Below are 22261 nucleotides of genomic sequence, written 5' to 3' on the forward strand. Positions count from 1 at the left end.
TTTAAGAGCCCTGTATCTTTCACCTTAGTCTATACCTGGAACCACAGTATATATGGTATTTAATACCAAGCAACTCAAACCAAATTGCCATGATTAAAAATACCATTTATAATATGGTATTTCTTTACTTTGCAATTGAAGTCAAAACATATTTCAGATTACACATTTCATGCATAAGCTCACAGGAAATGTTTAGTGAAAAGCATTAGAAAGGTATGTTTAATGCCACGGTACTTGTTGCATAAAGAAGCAATGTGTTCACATTTCTGTCAGATGCATTCACACCCTTGTGTCTAACATAACAATTCGTATGAGATATCAAAAGAAGATATGGCATCACTTAAAGTATGTATAAACTTATTGTGCCATGTGCAGAGACAGCTAGAATAAACGAGGTTCTGAGTGGCAGGGAGATAGGATGAAAATAAAGACTAATGATAAAGGGGAAAAATAGAGTAAGTCCAGAACTGGAAACTGTACAGGAAAAGAAATTAAATGGATTAACTCTGATGAATGGACAAACACTATGAGCATAGAATGAAGGGTATCTGAATGAATGATACTGAATGAAAGGCATGAAGGATACTGAGAAACACTGAATGAATACATCACCATAAAGGAAGCTGCTTGAGAGCTTCCAATTTTATAAATACAGCAGAAACCAATATTAGTTCAAATTGTGCCCAGTCCTCAGTCACGCATCAGCAATTCAGCACTTTATTTATGGTGGTGTAAAAATATAGATTTTTCTGGTTCTTTTGCTCTGGACAAAAGTTACTTATTCCTTCATCTCAGGCACTTTTTTTTTTGAAAGAGAAAAATTGTTCATAGACATTAAAATTTAAGTCTTCTGCTTAATGCTGAGGAAGCTTTCCTGCTTGCATCATTACCATATTGATATGCTTACAAACTTTTTTGTTGGCAGAAGTGCTACATGCTAAGCAGCAACATCCTATTGAAAATCGAAGACGTGATAAAATCGTGCCCAGAATAGGCTGACAGGAAAGCCCTTTCAAAACAGCTGTGTTAGCAGGGGAGCAATTTGATCTCCAAACTATACACATCTCAGAATTGTATCTTTATAATCTCTGTGGAACATTGTTAAGAATATTTTATGATGGTGGCAGTAACTGATGCTGCCCTGAAAGGCTGAACCAGCACAAGCAAGGGAGAGTCTTCCACCCACACCAATCTGTACACTCATAGACACTCATACATCATGTTGCTTGTGATTTCCAGAGGGACATCCTGAATTCTGGAATTTTTTTGAGTTGTATTTACTTGTGCTTGCAGGGCAAATATCATGGTAATCCCATGCATATAGCAGTGATCATCTCAAACTGCTTAAGAGAAGAAAGAAGAATATTGGCTGCAGCCAGCATGCCTGTACAGGTAATGAATTACATTTCATTAATCTGCTCCATGTTAATCTGCTCACATGCTTTTCTGACCAAATCCTGTCCCCTCATTCCACTGAAATTATTTGTGTGCACTAGGGGTTGCCAAATGCTGCCCTTTAAACTCACATTTGAACTTAATTAGTGGCTCTTCTGCTGGAAACATTGCTATGAGGGACTTCCATGTCACAGCTAATCTTCAAAGACTTTAATCTGTAGGAAAGGTTTTAAAGAGATTATTCTTTGCAAAACAGATGTGTGTATTTTAAATTATGCAATGCATTAATTCATATTAACTATGGAATGCAAAAGATATTCCATCCAATATTTTATACAGTTATTGATGATTTTTATGTTGTTTGGAGAAAAAAATAATTCAAATTACATATGAAACTTATTTTGGGGAAATTGTTACATTTTTAAAACCCAGAGAGAATTTTTTAGACAAACATGTTCTTGTTAATCACTTATGGATGTAATATGTATTCCTATATGAGTCTTGTGCCATGGATCTTTTTAAAAAAATCTAATAATCTATATTTCATTTACCAGATGTTTAATGCCTGCAGTATATCCACACCTTTTAATCTCTTGGATTTCAAAGTTAAAGCTACCTGTTTTTCAAATGTATAGAACTAAACTTGTCTGTGTATTTACAGCAGTCACCAGATGGTTGAACACTAGCTTTGGTAATTCCCTCTCTGTGCTGGAACTTGCAGTACAGTTTCTAGCACCTATTATTATTATTATTACTCACCCACCAATTATCTGTTCAATGTGTTCCAGGGGCCACTGGAAAAGTCTCTGCAGAGCTCTGTGGTTTCAGAACGTCAAAGAAATGTAGAACACAAAGTATCAGCGATCAAGAACAGTGCTCAGGTACCTTTTTTGTCCTGTGTGCTGTCTCTGCCCACATGATTTTCATACAGACATACCTGAACTGTCTTTAAGCTGGGTAGCCCAAAGACTTCTGCCAACAGACATTTTCCATTATTCCAAGGACATCTGCCCAGACCAACAGCTCAGGACACACCAGGATCCTTGGGTGTTAGCAGCTGTCTGGGTTCAGTGTGAGAGCTCCCTCTTTTAAAGCTGTCACACTCATCCCTGTGTGAGTTGCAAGCAGACCACTGAGTGCAGTAAGAGCATACCTACAGCCTCTAAAAAGATGTGAGATTCAGAAAATGTATTTTTGCAATTTCACCTCCTTTAGCTGGGTCAGCAGTAGCTTAGCCTTCACAATCTCTGAGTCATGTATCGAGACCTTTGTTGAGCCAAAGGCTACGTGACATAATTACGTGGTTTGGAGCCATGAGGGGACAAGAACACTGGCAGCTGATGGTAACCACTCTCCAGGAGTTTCTCATGCCATTGCAGGTCAGAGCTGGGCTGAGCCAAAGCTGTAGCTATGTCCCAGAGACCTTGAAAGCTCAGAGAATACCTGCCCATTCAGTTCAAGGCAGCATAAGGATTCAGAGTACCTACGGATGGCTTTTTTGCTATCTCAGCCCCACTTTCAGCTTTGCAGCAGTCTCAGTGTAGAAACTATATTTGAAATACCTGTCCATATGTTGTTCAAGAGCAACACTTCTGATATACTGGAAAGAGATCCTAGCAGCATTCTCTTATCAGTGTCTGCTTTCACAGAGAAGAAGGGTTAGAGAGATCAAACCCTTAGAAGGATAAAGTAGTTTCAGAAGAATGTAATACTAGGTCTCTATCTACACATAAAGTTGTAAGATAAGAGTTGCAGAGCAGACAAAGCAGCAGCCTGTCATGCTGCTCCTCCTGCCTGTGTGGGGAAGCACAGCCACCCCTGAAGGACCAGTGAAAATGAGAACATTTTCTAGATAGCAGGGTTGGGTTTGTTTAAGTAAGTAATTAAGTTGAACGCAGAAATTAGCCATCTCCTCGTGCATGTAATTTCATACTTTACACATATATTTTAAAACTTTAGTATCCAAAATAAGGAGTAAGCCAAAATGGCTAATTGTGTGTGGGCTTATTTAGCAAACAAGTTTCTGTATTTTCACAGACTCTTAATGTGCACATCTTAGGAAACCAAAAAGGATTGTTTATGAGTTGTTAGTAAAATCAAGGCTTCCCATAAACAGCACAGAAATAGACCTTTGAAGTACAACAGATAATTTCCTACAGTTTTATTTTCCTTCTTTTGATGGGGTATTTTGAATTATTGTTTGGTTACTAGAAAATATCTTTATTATTTTTTACAGCACATATGAAAAGAAAGCTGCAAAATGCCAAAGCAGCAAAAATGTTTCATTTCTTTATCCAAATTCTTAAGACATTCTGTAAATAAATTCTGTGAGCTCTACTCCTGTGTCTGACTCCACCTTTTTTGGCTTTGCACACCCCAATTAAATTTCCATTTAAGTAAATGTAAAATTATCCCTTTGCCCTGCTTTAAAGTTTCAAGAAGAGAGTAGCATTATTGGCATAACAATTTCAGTTTAGCTCTGGCTAACACAATCATTCCTACTTTCCTCTATGTCATTGCACTAGTAAACAAGAAGGGATAAAGCTGTATCAACCACTGTCAAATGCAGGATAGAGGATAATGTTTGACTTTCTATACAAGTAAAATAAATCTGTAGCTATACATTTATTATTCAATCATACTTTATAAAGTTTACAAGATAGTAAACAAGGCTTCCCAGAACTGTTCAGGGGTTTTCAAATGGTGAGAAGGAAAACACTACATTATGCATTTGTTCATTTCTCTCCTGGGAAAGATGACTGACCAAGATGTGAAATACTTGGAAGACTTGCAAGAGGAATTTGACTTCAGGTACAAAACAATACAGAGCCTAGGTAAGAGTTTTTATACTAATTTTTAGATTTCCTAGGAAATGGCTGATTCTGCAGCTGGACTCCAGCATCAGGGGGTTTTGTGCATTACTTAAATAATACATGTAAACATAAAAATGGATCTTTGGTTTATATAAAGTTACAGTCCTGGAACATAATGACTCTTTCGGGATTAAGAGGGTAAAGAGGATCATGATAAGAAAGTATAGTTATTTCCTATGAATAAGCTGCCTAATGGCATGCAAAGTAGTACATTTCTTAATTTAAAGAACCTATTTTTCAATATCCTCACCTTTTACATGGCCCTTCTTTGGGAGAATGTGGAAGAGACTCTAATTTCCCGGAGTCGTACGGAACTGATTTTTCTCGTCTCTAATTTGGCTTTCTGTTCTTTTTTGACCACAGTGGTGATAACCAGCTGGTAAGCACTCTGAATGCATGTTTGACCAGCCTGTGATGGCTGAGATCTGCATGTGGAACAGTCCTTGCATGATTTCTTTCAGAAAAGAAACTGGGGTCTGCTTGTGTCTGCTCAGATATCTTTATATTCTCAGATATCTTTATATTATCTTCCTTTGAACATGCAAAGATACTGAGCTTGAAACATCCAAGTCCTTAAGCACATCAATCCTAAATGTTGAAGGCTGGATATGACCCAGCAATCAGAAGAGTTGCCACGGTTTAATGAGTTGCTAGTCATCAGGTCAGTCATAATTACTGACCACACAGATACCTGAAAGCTGCCCCACTTGCAAAATAAAACATGCTGACAGTAAATTACTCTCAGGGCTTAAAATTTCATTGCTCTGCTCCAGCACAGCCAGCTTAGAGTGTGTGGGAGCAATTGCTGGGGCTGAGGTGGTGCTGGTTACTTGTCTGCCTCTACTGAAAGATCTACCCTAACTCAATAGGAAGGCATCCATCCAGAGCTTAGCAGGCACACAGTTGGCACCGATTCCTTTTTTGAATGTAGCATGAAAGATGCAAAAGGTCGGGGAAAGTGAGGGTGGGAAAGAGCTGCAGGTGAAAGAGCATGGGTGGTGAGCTTGGGGACTTTTGAAACTAGTGCCTGACCCAGAGAAGGACAGACGTTAGACAGAGCGGGAAATGCCCAGTGATCAGTGCTCCTGGCTGCTGAAATTCCTCTGGTGATGAACACTTCGTCTCTGTTTCAAATGCCTCTCAGACATTGTAATTCACATCAAATCCAAAGAGCTTTAGCCTAACTGCTGACACCACGAGCTGTTTGTGTGCACAGATCAATCATTCAGCCAAGCCAGATGTACATGATGCACAGGAGTATGCATAGGGATGAGAAATTTAGAGAACTCTGGCTATCATCTGTATGTTTTCTGCCTTTTCCTGCCCCACACACATATCTACAGACAGGATCCATAAAACATTATGTTAAACTTTTACTAAAGTTAGTCCTTTCTTATTAAATATGCTGTTACATAATCTACTGATGTCCACAGTTTATTTTTTAACTAGTTCTTGCTGGAGTCTGGTAGTGGTTTTTTTTTCCTCTTCTCCCCTTATAAACAGGCACACACACCCACACATGTATTTATACTGATTTTTTTCGTCCCCTGCAGAACAGAATGACAAAAACAGCGCCCTCATTAAACAGGAAATGTTGGCGTTGCAGGCGATGCTCAATACTTTAGACTACAAGAGAAAGGTTAGTGACAATGTTTTGTCATTTGTGGTTCATCTGCTTTCTCCCCTTATTCTCACACCAAATACTCAAATGCGTATGCGTGCCTTTCTAAATTTTCATCTTAGAAGAACAAACTCATTTCACAGGAGTTAAAAAGTTGCAAGATGTTTGGGCGGGTCTGGATGATTTTAACTATAAGTTAAGAAACTGGCAATTAAGTAACAGCTCAGTCAAGGATATGGTTCTCCACACCTTAAGAGTGAAGCAATTTGAGTCCTTGAGGGCAGGGTTATGATTAAATCAAGCAAACAAAAACACAATGCATTTTATATGATGCAAAACAAAAGCAGAACTTGTTGAACTCGACAGAGCTTGCAAGCGTCAAAATCTTGGAGATATTATGCCCACAAAGAATGCAACACTCTTCCCTCCTACCCTGCCAAAAAAAAATATTACTGCAGAAGAGTTCATAGGGATTCGGGATTAATGTACAATGGGTGATGAATCCGGTCACTGAAGTAATAGGAACTAAATATGGTTACTCTCAGAATAATTGAAACAAATGTAGTAAGTGCTTCATGATAGTTGGTGAATTCTGCAGCTGTTGCCTGTGGCCAGTTAGTGACACCTTTCCTATTTTCCAGGAAGTGCTCAGTAAAATAGGGCGTGTGATCCATGAGATCGATATTCTGATGAGCAACATGCTGACTGAGGAGCTGCTGGACTGGAAGAGACGGCAGCAGATCGCCTGCATCGGGGGGCCCCTCCACGGGGGGCTCGATCAGCTCCAGAACTGGTAAACCTGCCCTGACCTCGGCTTCCACTGAAAACCACAGGAAGTCTGCTGCACTTGAAATGATCATTCCCTTAGATCTGCTGCAACAGCAGCAAATTCACCAGCAGCTAAGAGAGTAAATAACTAAAAGGTGCTAACTAAAAGCAACATTCGTTGTTGAGAATGAACACTAGCCTGACTCATGGCAGTCACTAATTTTTGGGTTTGTATCCTCCAGATAAATGACACTTAACTCTTTTGGGAGTTTTGCTTGAGTAAGAATGGTGCTGACTGAGTTTGTCATTGAAGGTGGTGGGAGTTGTGTCTAGGCAGGAGCTGGGTAGAGGCTTTATGCTTTGACTCACTCCTCCAGACTTTACACTGTGTAGGGATTGAATGGCAGTAGTCTCTGTGATGGCAATTCTGAAGTGATTGCAAATAAAAAGAAAATAGCATTATATTTAAAAGACAGTATACCCAGACAATGTCAACACAACATCATGGTCATTACTCTCCCATCAAAATTCTCACATGGAAGAGGTGAAGTAAAAAGTAAGAATTAAAAAGGAAGGAAAATTACCAAGAAAATTTTAGGACTGAAAAAAAAGTGGGTTTTTGCTTCTTTTTTTTCTGTGTAGGTTTCTTATTTTTTTCACAGATGTACTTTTTTTTCCAACAAACATGCTAAAAATAGCTTTAAAATCTAATTTTATATGCACATACCCTATTGAACTGTTATCAAGTGTGTTTGGATTTCTTTTTCCTTACTGCTTTTACACTTCTTTAGTCTTGTTAACTTGCTCATTCTATATAAATATTATCCTTTTAAAGAGTACATTTTGCAAAACTCCTGAGCTGTAGGAAACAATGTCGGCTCAAGTGCCCTGCATGTACAACATCAGGACCATGTATATATTTCTTCCAAATTACCACAGACAGTGTTGCATTGCTGTGAAAATATTTATCTTTGAAGATAAAGCAGGTGATTTGCCCAATGTATTTATATACTCCTGTAAACAAAAGATGAATGGATGTGAGTTTGGGCAAAGCTGGAAAGCACCATTCAATACAGATTCTGATTTTCCCCAAGCAAGAACTTCAGTAGTTCTTGCGTTCTAAGAAACAGTTTACAAGAAAGATTGCAAATTAATCTTTTCTCTTGCTGTAGCTTTACGCTGTTGGCAGAGAGTCTCTTTCAAGTCAGAAGGCAACTAGAAAAGCTGGATGAACTCTTGACCAGGCTGACTTATGATGGGGACCCTATTCCTGTGCAAAGACCTCAGCTGCTGGAAAAAGTCAACTTTCTGCTCTACAACCTTTTCCGGAAGTGCGTAAGCCACTGCCAAAGTGCAGAACCTTACCTCAAGTGGTACAACAATGAGAACACACTGTTAAGAAAAAGGAAAAAAAAAGTTTGAATGTCTGAGGATTTTAAGGACCAGGTTCCTAACACAAGAAGTATGTACAGCTGTTGTCAGAATTCACAGAAACTGAAGGTTCCAGGCAGCTTCTCATGGGTAGTATTTAAGGGTTTGTCATCAAGTTCTAACTCTTAGATGAATGCCAGAAATCCCCTTATTCTAGGAGTTATCTACATTCTGCTGAGAAAAGTTGTGACGTTTTGTGTTTGTGATTTTGCCTTTTTTTTTTAAGTAAATATTCCTTTTCTGTCCTCTGTCCCCCTCAAGGTACACTCCTGCTGCCCTCCCAACTCACACTTCTATTAGCAGATAAAATATTAGCATCATTACTCTTGCCTTTTGTACAGGCTATACTAGAGATATACCACAACTGAGTCTCTGAAAGCCAAGTGGGTTCAATTGTTTGTTCTACATATATATAAAAATTAAAATGATAGTTTAATTATTATCATTTAATTTATTGGAACTATGCTCAGTGTATTTTCATACTCCATTTTGTGGCTCTGATAAAATTGTGGAAGACCAAGACTTTTATCATCATTGTATATATATACAATTTATACATATAAATTATATATAGAATTATATATATATATATTATATATATATATAATTATATAGAATAATATATATTCTATATTATATATAATATTCTATATTATATAGAATATTCTATATTATATAGAATTATATATATTCTATATATAATTCTATATATAGAATTATAGAATTTGTTGTGATTTTCAATGTCTTAAAAATACCTGTTTCTCACGGGAACAATTTCAGGGAAAGTTAGACCACTGGTTCAGTTTGAGAACTGAGAGCTGGAATGCACAGCTCCCACTTTGGCATCTGTAGAGAAATAAGTCTTTAAGTGATATCAGCCCCTTTCCCTTTCCCCCACACCAAAAAAAAACCTCCATCTGTTTGTTCATACGTATTTCTAAAAATCCATTTGTTTCTCTTCTCACACAGCTCCTTCGTGGTTGAAAGGCAGCCCTGCATGCCAACGCACCCCCAGAGGCCAATGGTTCTCAAAACTTTAATACAGTTCACTGTTAAATTAAGGTAAGGGAAAAAATCTGATATAAACGCCTTCATTCATGTACAGTATTTTATTCTAGGAGAATCTAGGAAGCAAAGCAGACCAACCTGCGTTAGAGATCCATTCAACTGCTGGAAAATTTTCTGGAATGGGGACATAAAGTCCACAGAATCTGTCATGCAGAATAAGTGGCAGTAAAGAGTAAAACACAAGGAAGAAAGGCATATTGTGGCTAAAGGCAGAACCTTTAGGGTTCTGTATGCATCAAATTCTTGTTTTAACGACATTACAAACTGAGTAAACAATGATCCTTATCATACAAGCCACAATCAGAATACTCACAGCCACTTCTGCACAGAGGAAAGAGAAAGTGCTGCATTTTGGGGGTCTTAGGTGAATCATAGACAAGTTATTTCTCTCCCAGAAGCTCCTTCCCTGACTTTGTGAAAGAGCAAAGGTTGAAGAAGAACTGTCATTTCATTTCCACTTTGCAGCACAAAGCTCAGGGAGGGCTGGGGGTGAGAAGAGGTACATGAAGGAAAGCACACACACATCTGTGATGCAGTCAGAGATTATACAAATCCATTTCCTAATTAATACTACTTTGGTGTCTCTCCAGCCACTCCCTCAAACACATGCTAACTTTTCCACACACTTAGAGGGAGGGTAGGGCACCCACCACTGGAGCAGCCCAGCTCCTCTTTCTGAGTATACAACCCTGTAAATTGTGCTGTAATCCTAGATGCCTAATCTGTTTGCAGATTATAATAATTTCTGACACTTTAATCTGGAGCAACCAGTCTAGTGTTTTCTGGTGAGACATTCTGTTAATATTCACTCTCTCATTTTCTGTTTTGAAGGTTGCTAATTAAATTGCCAGAGCTGAACTACCAGATCAGAGTGAAAGCAACTATTGACAAGTAAGAAACTTAAAAGTGAAGATATTCTGTTGCTTCCTACAGAGACAACACAGGTTTTTTCAGTGGCTACCCTATATAATTTCTAAACTCCTTTTAAAAGTAAAAGGAAAAAAAATTAAAAACCCACCAGTTAAAAGATCAGAGTAACACTTCTTTTTTTTATATGGAAGACTTCTTTTTTAAAAACAAAGCTGCTAAGTCTAATTGATGGTTTCAAATTAGAGGCAAGAAGTCCATTTAAGATTTGTCTCAAGACTTAGAAAAAAAGTCATCAGACTGATACAGCAGCATTACACAAAAGTTTGAAATCAAACTGTATTGCATTTATGAGCTAGTTAGATTTGAAATACCTCTGAGCTCTCACAGTGCAACATCCCCAGCCCTAGGTACCAGCTACCTCCCTCCTTCTGCTTGTTGTGCTTCTGCAAGCCCCTAAAAACCACCTTGGCTGCATGGACATAGATGTGGGCCGACAAAAAAGAGGGAAAACACCCAGTGAGGAGGGAGCAAGTGAGAAGCCAGGGCTGTTTCTCTCAGAAGCCATGTACCATGTGATAATAAATAGCAAGATAAAGTACACTACCTATATATGACCAGATGCAAAAGTCTAAGTGAACAGCATGAATTTCAGTTCTTCAGCCTAAAAACAGTAGTTGTAGGGTCAATACAAACCAACTTTGAGCAGGGAAAATCTACCATCTCAGATATGCTTCTCAGTACAAGCTCTATCTTACACATTTACTGATTCACAACCTGTCTCCTCTCCCCCACCCCTCTTCTCTTTTAGGAATGTTTCAACTGTAAGGTAAGACAATAAAATATAACATATATTAATTTTGCCCAATACAATGGTATTGGAGTACATAACTGTCGTGTCCTCTGCAGTAACCGTAGATTTGTTCTGTGTGGGACACATGTGAAAGCCATGAACATGGATGAGTCTGCAAATGGAAGCTTGTCAGTAGAATTTCGACATTTGGTAGGTTTGACACTTTTTTACTGTTGTATGTAGATAAATAAAAGATTCTTTAGGAACTCTGGAGGGAGAACTGTATTACTGTCAAGGCCACAGTAATTTTCTTTCTATTTGTACAAGATTACTCCTAGAACCTCTTTATGCCATTCTATACTTCATCCATTCTATAAAATAAGACTATATATTTTCACAGAAATGAGAAAGCAAATCCTAATTACCACCAGAAAAGGAAAGAGTAATCATGCTGAATTAAAAAGTTTCACAGAAACTAAGTTTGGTTAAAAAAACCCCAAACACCAAACCAACAACAGCAAAAAAACAAACCAAGCAGAAAAAACCAATGCACAGAACAAACAAACAAAAAACCTAAACCACACCACAATTTTGTAGGGGAGATAGAATTGAATGCTTGAAATCTCTTGGAAATTAATGCCTGTGATAAAGCTCGTGAGAGACTAAAGCACTGCTTGTGTAACTTCTCTGAGAGCCCAGTGAGTCCTGCTTTCTGACTAACAGTCTCTTGCCTGTGGTAATTTTGGGGCTTAACCACAGACGCAGTGCATCAGTTTAGTTTTGCAAAAAGAGATTGCGATCGATGGTTTTTAGCGTGGTTTTTATTTTTTTGTGGGATACACTTGGCAAGCACCCTAATTAATGCTTTTTTACATTAACTTAGTTTCCTAAAAAATTCTTTAAAAATATCAAAAGACTCCTCACTGAATAGAACTTTCAATGTGCAGTGTCAGAGTCTTCATTAGACTTCATTTGTATATGGCAAATAAAATCTTATTATAACTAAGAACATCCTGGTTATAAATTATGTTCTTTATATGTACTTCTGTCTATAGTTTCTCTGACACATAAATATTGCTTTGCTTTATACAGCAACCCAAAGAAATGAAAACAAGTGCTGGAAGCAAAGGAAATGAGGTTTGCGCATTTATTTTACATGTTGTTTTTGCATATTCTCACAAGTATTTCAGATTTGATTTTATTTAAATCAAAGAGTTGTTAGATTTTGAAATACATACAAAATACAGGATCCAATTATTATGTTAGTATAAGTATAATTAGAATGTTTGGAACAACTCAAATTGTAATTGCATGCCTGAAGTCTGTATATTGAAAAAGTTACAAGAGAAGGTAGAGAGTGATAATTCAAATGTGTGCATTCCACTCAAAGGTTACCTTTTTGGTCATTTACATTTTGAAAAAAACAAACAAACAAAACCAAATAAGCTTTTAAAGATTTTTTTTTTTTTTGGGTTGAAATAATTGTTTGCTACAGGAAAGGTCCTTTAAATATATGTTCTGCTGGTCAGGTTCACAGCTGAAGTCAGGGTGTCATTATCTTTGCATCAAAGGGGTTTGCTGCCTCGGCCAGGACCAAAAATGTGCTTAATTTACTTGCACTTGTCCCAGCCTGGTCGTAGATTCCCCTCTCGTGGTGACTCTGTGTATGGCATGCCAGCACTAAAAACAGCATAACTGAGGGTAAAGTTGTATTAGCAAGTTTTAAAAAAAAATTAAAAAAAAATCACTCACATCACAGCCCAAATATCTGTAGTCATGCAAGCACAGGAGTTATTTGAAGTATTCTTTAAGTCCAAAGCAAAAGGTGTGATCAGCATGAGGAATCTGACCAAAATCTAAAGCAGAAGATAACGTGTGCCCGGTTCACACACATTTCTGAACAGAACAACTCACCACCCGATTAGCAAGACTGAAACTCAAGGCTCACCTCCCAGTTACTTTGCTGCTTACAAAATCACTGACACCACAACAAGCAAATGCAAAAATGTAGGTTAAGAAATGTTGGCACTCCAGTTTTGGGAGCCTTTCCCTCCCACTTTTACACATTATGCCTTTAAAACTATATAAAGCTATCATAGGGCCGTGGAGAATTGGGGCAGCTGAACTGTGACCTGGTTCACTGCTGATTGCCTCAAACAGAGCCTCTCCTTGGTCAAGTCAGTCTGTGAAAGTGGTTATTAGCAGAACAAGAGTTGGGATTTTCTTTGTTAACAGCAACTATAATGCTTTCAAAACTTGGTTTGTTATAGGACGTTCAGTATGCTAAAAATGTAGTTAAGTATAACTGGCCTAATTAAAAAAAAAAAGTGGAAGTTCTCTATTTTAGATTTGTCCTTTCATGCTGATATGCCTTTTTGCCTAGATGATTTTTCCATGAGAAAAATTTGCTTCTGCAAAATCATAATGGGGAGAAGAAGGGTTATTTCACCAACCCTTTTCAACTTTGTGTCAGAAATACAGGTTGAGCTGGATATTTCAGTAAGGGAAAGCATTTTGATTTGCAATTTAAATTTTTTTAAAGAAAAGTCTGACAAAATAAATGCATGATGACGAGGAAAAGACCAACAGCAAAGAAAACTGGAAAAAAGCAAATGTATTTTTATACTTTGAGTTCTGGGGATGGAAATGTATTTCAAGAAATCTGTTTCCTAAGGGGCAGAGATTTGGATCTTTACAGAGCTATGCTGCTTTGTAATCAAATCAAACACTAATACTACAAACTTTAATCAACAATGACAAGCAGATTTTAGTTTTTTTCCATCCGAGAAAAGCTTGGGGTTTTAATACCAGATTTCCTTTGGATTAATGATTTAGCCCTCTAGTCCTTCAACTAGTACCCACAGCAAATCAGGATGAAAGCCTATTTGTCATTAAAGCTGTGGCTATTTGCTTTGTTTCTAGTTTGTTTCTCCTTGAAGTTGAACATCCCTGCTCAAAGTCCAGTTGTCAACCAGCAAGGAAACTTTAGGAAAAGGAAAGTTGGAGACATCCTTTATGAGACACACAAAATTACCTGTTTAACTTCTTGTGTGCAAATCTGTGTTTAAAAGTACCATTTTAGAAAAAGATAAAAGTTTAGAAGTACTGCTTTAACAATATTAAGAGGTTATTTTAGATTAATCAGAAAAAATACCAGACTTCTGGACTAATTTAATGTCAGAAACAAACAAATTGTTTCCTTCACTTCCTTCTTTTCCTGTTCTGCTTATATATTTGATGAGAGTTTTCTCTCCAAGTGTAACCTCAGCAGCTGGATCACTAAAACAGTGTTAAATGCCATCTATGCACTCTCAGCTTTATAACCTCATTATTTCCTCAGGGCTCTCACATGGTGACTGAGGAACTGCACTCCATCAGCTTTGAAACACAGGTCTGCCTGTATGGATTGACCATAAATTTGGAAGTGAGTATTCAGGAGAGATTATCTGGGGCAGGAGAAAAAGCCATTTTCCAGCAGTTTATAGAAGTACAACTGTGCTGGGCCACACTACAGGTCTGTCTACCCTCAGGGAGGCCCCCAGCAGTAACCACAAGCTGACAGAAGATTTCCAGAACTTCTGGAAAAGAAGTCTGTGCTTTGGGAAGAATGAGGGGCTAAAAACCCAAAGCACAGCGCTAATACTTTCCTCAGCAGCATTTACACAGGGCATTCATTCTCTCCACCAGACCAGCTCTTTGCCTGTGGTGATGATTTCCAATGTCAGCCAACTGCCCAACGCGTGGGCCTCTATTATTTGGTACAACCTGTCAACCAATGATCCTCAGGTAGGTCCTCAGTACGCAAATACTGACTTTCTGCATTTTCACATTTGTATCATTTGGTTACTAAATACATTAAGTGTAAAAAAGATGTATTTCCCTTTTGAACTGGCCTTATTTTTGTCACATACACAGTTACCAACATCACACTTTATTGTTGTTCTCTTTATCTTTCTTCCCCTGCCCAGATATAAAACCACATGCACCCTCAGCTTTTCTTTTTGTAGCCTAAAGTAGTAGTTCGTAAACTAAGGAAAGGTGACAGGCATTCTCCACAACTTCTCAAACTTCCCTACTTTTAATTTATCTTTCTTGCGTGTGGCTGACTAAAACTAGATCTGTTAGAAAATAATTCTACCAGTACAACTCCAAACCATGAAAGCAAGCATATAGGTGAATCTGTAACATACTTAAGTGCTGCTTTCCCCCACTGGATTTTATAGGAACTTGTGCTTTCTGTGGAGAAGATTATATATGTTAAGTAGCAACTTCTAGTGGCTCTAACCCTGAGCAAAGGCAGAATTGTTCTTCCTAAGGCTCCAGCTGTCTCAGCACATATTTTAGATTCAGTCACTGTTACTGCATTTGCAGACTGTAGAACAGGGCTGTCAGTGGCTCTCAGGCTTTCAGCTGGGGATTAGTGCAGTCACACAGATGCTCAGAGTAGGGAAAGGGGCAGACAGTCTGCCATGGTGGCAGGCCAGCTGACCAGGAGGCTGGACTGCATTACCACTCTGTGATACTCCAAAGAGTTTTGGCATAGTCTTCAGTATGTCCATTGTGTGTACAATCAAAAAAAAAAAAAAAAAAAAAACCACAAATGAAAAAACTAATATTAACCAAATGATTCAACAGCACATCACCATATCAGTATGTAATGGTTTAAAGTTTCCATGCACTAGACATTAAAATATACTGATAATATCTAGAATTTTTTTGACAAGATTTAAGCTGTCACATATTTTCATTTACACAGGACACTACCAGAGGCATAGCAAGGTATTTTTACATCCAAGATGCACACAGGGACTTTGGCTCTCTCTACGAGTCTCATCCTCCAACCCTGCTCAGGCACTCCACTGGAGCTTGCTGGGTGCCTGCCGGTGGGAGGGCCCACACGTTTGCCCCAATGCCTCCCCACACACAGAGCTCACTTTCAACATTTCCAGATTCTGCTCAAGTACTTGCAGCCTTCTCTTACAGCCTGATATGTATTTCATGGTTGCTATCTCAACAAAGCATTAATTCTGTTGCAGAATTTGTCTTTCTTCAACAACCCCCCTGCTGCCACTTTAAGCCAGCTCTTAGAAGTACTGAGCTGGCAATTCTCATCATACGTTGGTCGTGGACTCAATTCTGAACAGCTCAACATGCTGGCAGAGAAACTTGTGGGTAAGTGTGTAGAAATATACAGATTTTATTTGCTTTGGGGTTCTTATATTTGGTAGCTACAGGTAGGGGCTTTAAGTACGTGTTATGGTTTAGTACCAGCTGGCAACTAAGCCCCACACAGCCACCCACTCCCCCAGAGTGAGATGGGGAGAGAATTGGAAGGGTAAAGTGAGAAAACTCACGGGTCACGCTAAGACAGTTTAACACACAAATCAAAAGCCACACATACACACAAGGCAAACAAGGAATTCATTCACTACCTCCCATCTGCAGGCAAGTGTTCAGCCTGGAAATCAGGGCTGGATTCATCACACAAAGGAGTTACTTGGGAAGACAGATGCCATCATCCCAAACATCCCCTCCTTCGTCCCTCTTACTCCTAAGTCGACGTGCTGAGCATGTCACCATATGGTGCAGAATATCCTTTTGGCCAGTTAGGATCAGCTGTCCTAGCTGTGTCCTCTCCCAACTTCCAGCACTCCCAGCCCCTTTGCTCATGGGAGGGTTGAGAGGCAGAAAAGACTTTCAATGTGTGTAAGCCCTCCTCGGCAAGAACTAAAACATCCCTGTGTTACCAACACTGTTTCCAGCACAAATCCAAAACACAATGGGTCCTGTGAAGAAAATGAACTCCATCCCAGCCAAAACCAGCATGGCATGACCTCCACTTCCGGAGCTGATGTCAAAAATGTCAGAATGACAATTTTTTTCTTTAAAGAAAAGCAAGCATCAGCTTATTCTTATCACAGAGTAATTCAACTTTCAAACTTCCAGGCTGCTCAACTGAAGGAAGAGGGCATCGAAGTCACACTGAACTGTAATGTTATCTTGCTTTCTTAACAATTCTCTCATATATCTGAAATCAAAAGGAAGTATTTTTGCTTGCTTATGAGGTTTGGTTTGGGTTTTTTTCATTTTAAGTACCTGTCCTTGTGGGTTTCTTAATTTCTGGGACCTCACCAGAGATGCTTCACTGGTGTCAGCACAGCAAAGAGGCCCTGTAACCTCAGCAAGATGAACTATTGAGTACTCTGAGACCCAAGTGTGCCCCAGAAGGGAGAGGCCCTGGGGAAAGCTGAGAAATAACATTTAGGCTAAAAACTGAAACTGAGCATGTAGTGTTGCAAAAACCACGTCACAGGCTACTTTAGGCAAATATTTCCAAAACTATTATCACCAGCTTCAAAAGAATACAGAAAACCAGATCTACAGTCTCTTAGCATGCCCCTCCCCAAGTCAGGATGTACTGTACTTCTCCCCTCACCCCCCTCCACCCAACTATACAGATATCAAGCAATATCTATTTCATGACTTCAGAATAATATGTGCACCATTTGTTTTTGTTTTTTTTTTTCCTCTTTCAGGACAGCAAGTCAGTTACAATGATTATCAACTATCCTGGGCAAAGTTCTGCAAGGTACTGTTCCAAAAGTAACACTAAACTCTTATTTCTCATAACACCCACAGCCATGCCCATCTTTGTTTCTCTGATGCTGCTGATAAGATTCCCACTTGCCATATGTGGGACTTTCAGCCCAGCATAATCACATCCTTTGTAAAAATTTAACTAGGAAGAAAACACTTCCAGAAGCATAAAGCTTGGGATTAGGGATCTACTTAGTTATATTGCTACAGATATCAGAAACTGCCATTATAGTGTGCCTTATATATTTCTGTATATGATCAATTGAAAATCTTACCAAAGCATGCAATACATTTTTCATAAAGTATTAGTAAGATTTTTCATATGTTTTGACCTAAATTATTTCAAGACAGTCAATATATGCAATAACTTTGATGAGGAACAGAGAATGTATTGATAAAGAAGGGTAAGCTCCTTTAAATCATACTAACTACATTATTTAAACAAGTGCAGAACCTTGGAGGGAAGTTCAACTTTTTGCTTCCAATGCATATCTTAAAAATCAGTTGTTTTTATGTCAGGTTGAAAGAGAGATGTTACTCAAAACTGCAGCTCAAATTATGATTCTCACTTGAGAAAAGTAGCTTATTCTTAAGAAACTGAGAAGAAACTGTCAGAAACGTTGGGTAACATCACTCTCATGATTCTCCTCTCATGTGTGTTGTTTGTATTTGTTTGTGTGGGGGTTGGTTGTGGGGTTTTGTTTGTGTTTTGTGGTTGTTTTTTAACTGTTAGGAACATTTGCCTGGGAAGTCTTTTACCTTTTGGGTTTGGCTTGAAGCAATCCTGGACTTGATTAAAAAACACATTCTTCCTCTTTGGATTGATGGGTGAGCAAAAAGGGAACTGCTGTATATTGATCTCTCTCCACATTTTCTCTGTCCTTTACTCATGTCAGTTTTAGCCATGCAGAGGAGTATTTGCAACAAGTTTAACACTTCTGTCTCCCTTCTCCCATTCATAACTTTTGGAAATTGCTGCCAAAGGCAAACAACATGGCATCTCTTAGAAATGCAGGTTTAGATCTATTCTTCAGTTCTGTCCGTGCAGTCAAGCACTGGGATAAATTTCACCAGGCTTCATAGTACTTTGAGCTCAATGCCATACTCCATGTGTAATCACACAAAGCCTTGGTCATAGTACCCAAGCCTCATAAAGCTTTATAACCAGGTTTTGAACACCTGTATAAAGTCTGGCCAGATCAAGGCCAGGCTGGATAGTTCTTAGCAACCTCATCTGGTGAAAGATGTCCCTGTCCACAGCAGGGGGTTTGGAACCAGGTGAACGTTAAGGTCCCTTCCAACCCAGGCCCTTCTATGATTATATGCATTTCACAGATCAAAGTCTGTATTTTTTTCCAAAAGTAAACCCTTGATTTCCTGTTATACCTCAGGTACGTAATGGGATTTGTAAGCAAGGAAAAGGAACGAATTCTGCTGAAAGATAAGACACCAGGAACATTTTTATTAAGGTTTAGTGAGAGCAATCTGGGTGGAATTACCTTTACTTGGGTGGATCAGCTAGAAAATGGTAAGTATAATTAAAATTAAAAAAAAACAGAACAAGCCAACAACTAAATCAAAACTAACCCAAACTCTGCAATATACCTGCAATACAGCAGTGAAGTTTTGTTTGGTTTGAAAGTAAAATTCACATGTATCACTTCATAGTATGGTTTTGGACAAGATACAAGTGACATAATTTCTCAAACACAAACCAATACTCTGACATTCTACCTCTGAGCTCTTTACATTAACAAAGCTCTCTATGAGGTGTACCTGCTAATTGCAGGCTTTAGATTTGTTTCCAAATATGCAGAAATTAAATATTGAAAGATACTAACATAGGTAAGAACCCATAACGCCTATGCAAGTGTAAACCTCAAAGGAAAGGCAAAAATGTGCTCCAGCTGCAGTTGCTCATCTACAAGTTATGGTGCCTTTGTGTTTTTTGCAGGAGATGTAACATTTCATTCAGTGGAACCCTACAACAAAGGTCGCCTATCTGCCCTGCCTTTTGCCGACATACTGCGCGATTACAAAGTTATCATGGCAGACAACGTTCCTGAAAACCCCCTGAAGTACCTGTATCCCGATATCCCCAAAGATAAGGCCTTTGGCAAACACTACAGCTGTCAGCCAAACGAAGGTTAGGCTCCATTTCTTTATTTACCCTTCCTGCACAGCAGCTGCAAAGTCAAGAGGCAATTTGAGGACTGTAGGAAGAGAACAGATTAAGATGCCTCCTTTAATAGTCATCTTCAAGAGAACTGTTTTAACATGTGTCTGTCATTTAGACAGCTTCATTTAGCAAATACATCTCTAGTCTTAGAGGTTACATTAGAGGTGATGACAATATTCAAAAAAAGCTAAGAAATGGATTTTTTTTTTCCCTGACTGATGCACCACAAAAATCAGTGCTTGGGTGTTTAATGGAGAGGAAACTGAAAAGTCATCCTGCTTATTGGCTTCATAGTTGTGTTACACTGTAGCCATGCTGTCTCTTTAATTTCAAGAAAACTCAGTATTTCCCAAACAGCTTGGAAGCCCTATTTGATTTCATTTCATGCAAAGGAACCCTAAAACAAAGGCTGTTTATCTGCACCACCTTGTCGCAATATACTGCACAATTACAAAGTTATTATGGCAGACAATTCTAAAAACCCTTGTCAACTGCACTGGAAAATTCAAAAAGGCTAAACAAGGATGGTTCCAAATATGTTCAGGCTCACGTTCTTTTTTTTCCAAGTCAGCTCATTTTCAGATCAAATTCATTCTCGCTTAAATAAAGCCTCTAAGCCTTAATTTTTTAATAGACAAAACACATTCTTCTAGAATTTCAGTATCAAAGGTTACAATTCCATTTGAACTCAAATTCCTACGCAACTCAAAAATATTTGGAGGCTACAGTATTTTTCTCCCTCTTCATTTTAACTCAGTGGACTTTACCTAATGCTCCAATCATCTAAAATCTTACATATAGGCTTAATTTTGTGCAAAAGAATTAGAATTCAGAATATGTGGCTGAAGCTGTATCTATAGAGACAGAGCTCCAAGCATTTGCAGAACTGAAATCTGCAGGTTCAGAGTACCAAACTTAAAGAATTGTATATTTGCTTTGAAGGCCTAACGAAATCTCTTTCATCAGTTGCAGTATTATATTGTGATTCATATCAAGGGAGCACAGGCAATTCTGTGACTAAGATCTGAACTCAAGGACTAATCTCAGGAATTCCCCTCACTTTCATGGCTATTTATTTATGCAGGGACTTCACAATTTATTATCATCTGCAGCACTGCAAGGAAATAATCCATTTCAAATAGATAATAAAATTACTAGACAACATTTAACTTCTCTACTATTTATTCTAGTCTCAAAGCCCTCAGATGGAGGAGGGAAAGGTTATGTTCCTTCTGTATTTATCCCAGTCTCCAAAATGTAAGTATCCTCACAGGTATGTTACACTTTAACTGTTATTTTTATTTAATTTACAGAATCACAGAATCACAGAATAATGGGGTTGAAAGAGACCTCTAAAATCATCAAGTCCAACTTATGCCCTAACACCTCAACTAGACTATAGCACCAAGTGCCATGTCCAGTCTTTTTTTAAACACATCCAGAGATGGTGATTCTACCACCTTCCTGGAAAGACAATTCCAGTGCTTTATTATTCTTTCGGTGAAAATTTTTTTCCTAATATCCAACCTATACCGTCCCTGACGTAGCTTGAGACTGTGTCCTCTTGTTCTATCAGTTGCCGCTCGGTGGAAGAGACCGACCTCCACCTGTCTACAACCTCCCTTCAGGAAGATGTAGAGACCAATAAGGTCACCTCTAAGCCTCCTCTTCTCCAGGCTAAACAACCCCAGCTCCTTCAAATGTTCTTCATAGGGCTTGTGTTCCAAGCCCCTCACCAGCCTCGTTGCCCTCCTCTGGATGCGTTTAAGCATCTCAATGTCCTTCCTAAACTGAGGGGCCCAGAACTGGACACAGCACTCAAGATGTAGTCTCACCGAGTCCAAGGGGAGAATGACCTCCCTGCTCCTGCTGGTCACACAATTCCTAATGCAGGCCAGGATGCCATTGGCCTTCTTGGCCACCAAGGCACATTGCTGGCTCATATTCAACCGGCTGTCGACCAGCACTCCCAGGTCCCTTTCTGCCTGAACACTGTCCAGCCACACTGTCCCCAGCTTGTAACGTTGTAGGGGATTTTTGTGGCCAAAATGTAGAACTCGGCACTTAGACTTACTAAATTTCATGCTGTTGGACTCTGCTCATCTATCCAACCGATCTAAGTCTCTCTGCAGAGCCCTCCTTCCTTCCAATAGATCAACACAAGTTCCCAGCTTAGTGTCATCTGCAAATTTACTAATGAAGGACTCGATGCCCTCATCCATGTTGTCTATAAAAATATTAAATAGAACTGGTCCCAGTACAGACCCCTGAGGGACACCACTGGTGACTGGCCCCAGCTGGATGCTGCACTGCTCACCACCACTCTCTGGGCTGGCCATGCAGCCAGTTCTGAACCCAGCACAGAGTGCTCCTGTCCAAGCCGTGGGCTGCCAGCTTCTCCAGGAGTGTGCTGCGGGAGACAGTGTCAAAGGCCTTGCTGAAGTCTAAATAGACAACATCCACAGCCCTTCCTGCATCCACCAGACAAGTCACCTGGTCATAGAAGGAGACCAGGTTGGTCAGACATGTCCTGACCTTCGTAAACCCATGCTGACTGGGTCTGATACCCTGGCCATCCTGGAAGTGCTGTGTGATAGCACTCCATATAAACTGTTCCATTATCTTACCTGGTACTGAGGTCAGGCTAACTGGCCTGTAATTACCAGGAT

General features: G+C 39.0%; 1 protein-coding gene and 1 long non-coding RNA gene across 10 annotated transcripts in view; one reads left to right on the top strand and one right to left on the bottom strand.

Moving 5' to 3' along the window:
• The window catches only part of LOC137477393 (uncharacterized), an 85351-nt gene that overhangs the window by 37262 nt on the left and 25828 nt on the right, over positions 1 to 22261 (bottom strand). For 5 of the 8 annotated variants that reach the window (XR_011000972.1, XR_011000971.1, XR_011000965.1 and 2 more), the window contains 2 exons: positions 18173 to 18388; positions 1527 to 1610 (listed from right to left, as the gene is read on the bottom strand). This is a non-coding gene — a long non-coding RNA (uncharacterized lncRNA). The remainder of the gene's footprint in view (positions 1 to 1526; positions 1611 to 18172; positions 18389 to 22261) is intronic. The other 3 variants (XR_011000967.1, XR_011000968.1, XR_011000969.1) reach the window with 2 other exon arrangements.
• The window catches only part of STAT4 (signal transducer and activator of transcription 4), a 40164-nt gene that overhangs the window by 12953 nt on the left and 4950 nt on the right, over positions 1 to 22261 (top strand). The window contains exons 3-21 of one of the 2 annotated variants that reach the window (XM_068196355.1): positions 1294 to 1392; positions 2184 to 2276; positions 4151 to 4229; positions 5822 to 5907; positions 6531 to 6682; positions 7830 to 7988; positions 9058 to 9150; positions 9988 to 10047; positions 10835 to 10852; positions 10933 to 11026; positions 11909 to 11953; positions 14157 to 14240; positions 14504 to 14602; positions 15853 to 15988; positions 17353 to 17405; positions 18147 to 18241; positions 18805 to 18941; positions 19368 to 19559; positions 20783 to 20849. In XM_068196355.1, coding sequence (XP_068052456.1) covers positions 1294 to 1392; positions 2184 to 2276; positions 4151 to 4229; positions 5822 to 5907; positions 6531 to 6682; positions 7830 to 7988; positions 9058 to 9150; positions 9988 to 10047; positions 10835 to 10852; positions 10933 to 11026; positions 11909 to 11953; positions 14157 to 14240; positions 14504 to 14602; positions 15853 to 15988; positions 17353 to 17405; positions 18147 to 18241; positions 18805 to 18941; positions 19368 to 19559; positions 20783 to 20849 — 1841 coding nt within the window. The remainder of the gene's footprint in view (positions 1 to 1293; positions 1393 to 2183; positions 2277 to 4150; positions 4230 to 5821; positions 5908 to 6530; positions 6683 to 7829; positions 7989 to 9057; positions 9151 to 9987; positions 10048 to 10834; positions 10853 to 10932; positions 11027 to 11908; positions 11954 to 14156; positions 14241 to 14503; positions 14603 to 15852; positions 15989 to 17352; positions 17406 to 18146; positions 18242 to 18804; positions 18942 to 19367; positions 19560 to 20782; positions 20850 to 22261) is intronic. The other variant, XM_068196356.1, reaches the window with a different exon arrangement.

This window comes from Anomalospiza imberbis, chromosome 7 (assembly GCF_031753505.1).
Source record: "Anomalospiza imberbis isolate Cuckoo-Finch-1a 21T00152 chromosome 7, ASM3175350v1, whole genome shotgun sequence".
NCBI lineage: Eukaryota > Metazoa > Chordata > Aves > Passeriformes > Viduidae > Anomalospiza > Anomalospiza imberbis.